The 5408-nt window shown below is 35.1% G+C and overlaps 1 protein-coding gene across 1 annotated transcript; it reads right to left on the bottom strand.

Annotated features, from left to right (window-relative positions):
- Positions 1-1382: 1382 nt before the first annotated feature.
- LOC108204161 (uncharacterized) lies at positions 1383-3905 on the bottom strand. Its single transcript, XM_017373477.1, has one exon. The coding sequence runs from the start codon at positions 3903-3905 to the stop codon at positions 1383-1385; it is 2523 nt and encodes an 840-aa protein (XP_017228966.1).
- Between the last annotated feature and the right edge of the window lie 1503 nt (positions 3906-5408).

Below are 5408 nucleotides of genomic sequence, written 5' to 3'. Positions count from 1 at the left end.
GAAAGTACATCATTGTCATTTTCAACTAGCTTCCAGCCACCTGAGATTCCTTTGCTTATGTACACTCCTCCAATTTCTGGGAAGTGAAGATAATCCTTCACATAATCCATGAGAACTGAGTAAGAGAACTCATCAACCAAAACACGAGGTACAAGCATTTTGTCCCCATCAGAGTAAGTTGTCCTTCGAAACTCTCCTTTATAGTACAATCTGATATTAACTTTGTCATTATCCATAGCCATCCTATATAACAAAAAAATAAGACAAAATGATTAAATAACAAGATTTACGCGAATAATACAAAATGAAAAAAATCAGATAAATTATATGGATTAAATATAAAATAAATCAGGAAATCATCAAATTACATTGATTTACGGGTAAACAAGATTTACGTAAATAAGACAAAATGATTAAATAACAGTAAATTACATTGATCAAATGTAAACAAAATGATTTACGTGAATAAGTCCTGATAATCAGGAAAATCATGTACGTGATTACGTTGACCTATTACAAAATGAGGAAGCAAACAAAACTAGTAATTTAAATGGGAAATTGTGATGTGGGGACGTCTTCTCTACACCAATTGTTAACAGTAACATCATTGTGTGGTACAACAACAATGTCAGCATCATTAACAGCAATATCATCCGTATGTTCTTCGCTTGCTATATCATTTTCATTGTCACACCAGTCCCTTGGGAGCTTCTTAATCACATAATTGATTGATTTTTCAGTTGGATCTTCGATATAAAAAACCTGATGCACTTGTGAGGCCAAAACATAGGGATCATTTTTGTGACATAATCTACTAAAGTTTACTCGAGTTAGACCATATGGATCTTTTTCTTCTTGGTACCAACAACACCTAAACAGGACCACCACAAATTCTCCCCAATAATCAACTTCTATAATTTCTTCTATTGCTCCGTAGTAGCTGACATTCCCAACTATTGGCTTCTCATCTTTTGAACTTGCAAAACTAATGGTTTCAGCAGTCAAAAAAACGCCACTATTCTGTGTAGTGCATCGAGAATCTCTAGACCTCGTATGGAATCTATAGCCGTTCACTACATAACCACTAAACCTTTTGGCTATTCGCTGAGGACCCAATGCAAGCACCTCCAATTCTCTTGAAACATTGTTCATTTCTGCCACCTTTTCTTTTAACCAATTAACGAACTCTTGAGTGTGTATTCGTGCCCTTTTGTATCTTTTTGAATTTGGATCACCCTTCAACAAGACTCGATGCTCCCCTATATATATAGTTAACATTAAGACATGCCATATAACGAATATATGTATATATATATATATATATATATATATATATATATATATATATATATATATGTCAGGTAAATCAGGGGGTTGAGAACTTACTCCATTAGTTTCTCAATTTCCTGATTACCACAGTTGAATAAAACATATCGATGACAAGCCTTATGCTCTGCATCTGTTAAATGAAATACTTTGCCATCCTTATTCCTTCTTGTGTCGATATGATATTCAGCTTGTATTGGACAGGTTACATCTATATTCGAAATTGCCCCATCATCACTCAAAAATCTTGCACAGAATGTAACACATTCATCAGCCAAGTACCCCTCCGCAATTGAACCTTCTGGTTTACTTCGATTACGAACATAAGCTTTAAGTTTTGCAAGATACCGTTCAATTGGAAACATATTTCGAAGGTGCTCTGGTCCACCATATTCGATTTCTCGACATAGATGAACAAGCAAGTGAATCATTATATCGAAAAAAGCAGATGGAAATATCATCTCTAAATTACAAAGTATGATAATAATATCATCTTGCAATTTCTTCAACATACTCACATCAACTACCTTGCTCCACACACCCCTAAGGAATGCACTTAATCTAATTAACGGTAGCGCAACCTCAGGTTTTAAAGCCTTCTTCACAGCAAATTGTAAAAGATAATGGAGTATGAAGTGAGCATCATGGCTTTTATACCCAAGGACTTTTCTCTCCTGTACAAACCGACCAATGTTAGAAGCACTGCCATATGGCAGTTTGGCATTCTTCAACACACTACAAAAAACTTCTTTTTCTTTCTTTGTCATGTCAAAAATTGCAGCTTGAATTTCAATGTGTTTCCCATCCGCCGATAAAACAGGATGGAGGGCCTTTCTTATACCCATTTCTTGTAAATCAAAACGAGCATTTACATGATCTTTTGATTTCCCACCAATATTAAGTAAAGTACCTAATATATTGTCGCACACATTTTTCTCTATGTGCATGGCGTCAAGATTATGTCGAAGAGGATTATGACACCAATACGGCAAATCAAAAAATATAGACTTCTTTTTAAAAGGGGAATCAATTTTTTTAGCCTTTTCTTTTTTGGTCCCGAACCAGTTTTCAAACCCGCGCAATAATTCTTCAATATCTGTTCCGGTTAAAATTTCAGGGCTCTGCCCTGTTTCTATTTCGCCATTAAATCTTTTTTTATCCAGCCTCCATTTGTGTGTAGGATGAAGAAACTTCCTATGATGCATATAGCACATTTTTCTGCTATGTTTTAAGTAACTTGACGAAGTTTCGTAATGGCATACGGGACACGCCAATTTGCCCTTTGTGCTCCAACCCGACAGCATAGCATATCCCTGAAAATCACTAATAGTCCACAACACCCGTGCATGTAAAGTAAAATTTTTACCAGCTAAGACATCATAAGTTTTGACACCAACATCCCATAGTTCTTTCAGCTCCGCAATCAAAGGTTGCATGAACACATCAATATTGTTCTTGGGAGAATCCGGTCCGGATATTAATGTTGAAAGCATTAAATTCTCTTGTTTCATGCATAACCAAGGTGGAAGGTTGTAGTTGACTAATATAATCGGCCATGTACTATGACTTAAATTCATAGAACGGTAGGGGTTAAAACCATCAGCAGCTACACCTAAACTAATATTACGGTTTTCTGATGAAAAAAGAGGATAATTGGAATCCATTGTCTTCCAAGCCTCTCCATCAGCCGGATGCCTCAATTTTCCATCTTTCATTTGACCCACCGCATGCCAAATCATTAGTTTCGAATATTCTTTGCACATGAACAGCCTCTGCAATCTTGGTTTTAGCGGGAAGTACCTCATTACCATTGCTGGCACCTTGTCTATCAACTTCTGAGGATCATTCACTGGACTACCCTTCTTTTCTTGTACCACCCACCTCGAAGCACCACAGTTATCACACATATCTTTGTCACTATTTTGTGCCCAAAATAGCATGCAATTATTTGGGCAAGCGTGTATTTTCTGATAATCTAGTCCTAGATCTCTAATGGTATTCTTTGCTTCACTAAGTGATGAAGGCAGGAGAGCGTTAGGAAAAGCTGCTTTCATCAGCCCTAGTAACTCTTGAAACGCAGATTCGGTAATTCCATGAACACACTTGAAATGATAAAGTCTGATCATGAAACTTAGCCATGAAAATTTGGTACATCCGGGGTATAATGGTTGTTTGCCTTCTCTAACATGGCGATAAAATTTGGCAGCCTCTACGTTTGGTCCATCTTCCCCCTCTTCAACATTTTGGAACCCCTTACCCGTACAATCGAACATATCATCTAAATTATCTTCGAAACCCATCCCCGTTTCACAATCCATATTGTCCTTACCATTCATCTTAGTGTGTGAAACATCACATATCCACTCCACATATAACGACGAGGGTCCGTAACAAATGAGATGGTCATAAATGACATCTCGACGTAACCACAGACGATTGGTACATTTTTTGCAGGGACACTGTATTTCATCCCCTTTTCCAAATAGGGGGAAGGCGTTCTGCAAAAATCCCTCCACACCATCTAAATATTGTTGACTATATCTAGGAAAGTCTACCCAAACAGTATAATCCTCATCCATTTGATTAGTGTAAGCTCTTGGATTAACACCTTTAGAAAATAAGAAAAGGGGCCAAACACCTATTAGAATACATAGACATGTATATATTTCTAAATAAGATATTATCCATGTCTTAGAAATTTATTATAATTTTAAAAGTGCCACCAAAACTTCAGATATTTCCGCAGGCTGCTAGCAGAGTATAACAACAACGACATACGAGCAAATTAGCAAATCATCAGCATGAGCTATATAGGTTATAATTCACAGAACATGTTAATACAGAAGTATACTAATGTTATCTTGAAGATACAAAACATGTTAATACATTCACAGACTTATATTATATGTATCTTATAATATGCTTTCTCTAAAGAGGCAAAATGTATCTTATATTTACAGAATATACAAAACATGTTACTACATGTTAAAACATGTTTATTTATAAGCAGATAAAGCATACACAAGCTCAAACATACAAAGATGGCTTGGAAAATTACCTTATAACAAAGTACAAATTATAAGATTGAGCGAAACTCGATTCCCGAAAATATTTGCAGAGCTGCAGAACAAGAAGAAAAAAAATCAGATTATTAAGCACACAATACATATAGACTCTCACATAGAATGTATATGTTAATTAAACTCTCACATAGATATAATCATATACATGATCAACACTTTGTTGATGATATGCAGATTAAAACAGAATGAGCTAAATCTTTCTGATTGATGCAATAAGTGATAAGTGCATATTTTTGTATATTTTAAATGCCTAATTATTGCTTGTTCTCACTTATTTATTTGTTTATTTGTTTTTTTGTAGGAATATTGCAAATGCTTGAAGAAATAAAAGAATAAAGCAAAAAAGAGAAAAAGATGGAAGAAAAGGATCATAGGGGAATATTCTCAAGGAAGCATCTAGATGGGACACCTACACTCCCCCTTTACCCTAATTCCCCCCTATAAACACACACCTCCCCATCATGTTTCAACCTACCTAGGATTTTCTCTTTTTAGTAGCCTCTCTTTTTATGTAGTAGATCTAGTAGTAGCACTCTAAATTTGTAATCACTTTTATTATCAATACAAGCATTCATCTTTGTCATTCCTTCTTGTTCTTAAATTTTGCTCTTTATTTATTTCCCTTTGGCTATGAAATCTTTCTCTAACCACATGAATTTCAAAATTGCTTGTGGATTGAAAGGAGCCCTTAATGTACTTAATTAGTTTCTAGCTTTAAATTTACTTTTTGAGAAAGTAAGTAAAACTCTAGCACAGAAGATGATTTGTGTGGGGGTTTAGACTTAAGAATTTCCAAAATCATTCTGTTTTACTTTTATAAAGTGCAAAGCAGTAGTTTAATAAACATAATATTAGTGTTAAATAGCCTTCTTACAACCCCTGCTTCGTTTTATTAAAATAAATTATCTACTGTTGTGTTTTCTAAAAGCAAAACCCCCATCCCTTGTTTATTTTTACTTTGTTTCTCGTTTGCTACATTTCTGAGTCATGGCCCTGTTT

The sequence above is a fragment of the Daucus carota genome, chromosome 8 (assembly GCF_001625215.2).
Source record: "Daucus carota subsp. sativus chromosome 8, DH1 v3.0, whole genome shotgun sequence".
Classification (NCBI taxonomy): Eukaryota; Viridiplantae; Streptophyta; class Magnoliopsida; order Apiales; family Apiaceae; genus Daucus; species Daucus carota.
Note: the sequence above shows the minus strand (reverse complement) of the source record. Positions and strands in the feature narration are given on the sequence as shown.

What these genes read in the sequence shown, in the direction of transcription:
- LOC108204161 (XM_017373477.1), bottom strand. Translation starts at nt 3,905, where the DNA reads ATGGATGAGGATTATACTGTTTGGGTAGACTTTCCTAGATATAGTCAA.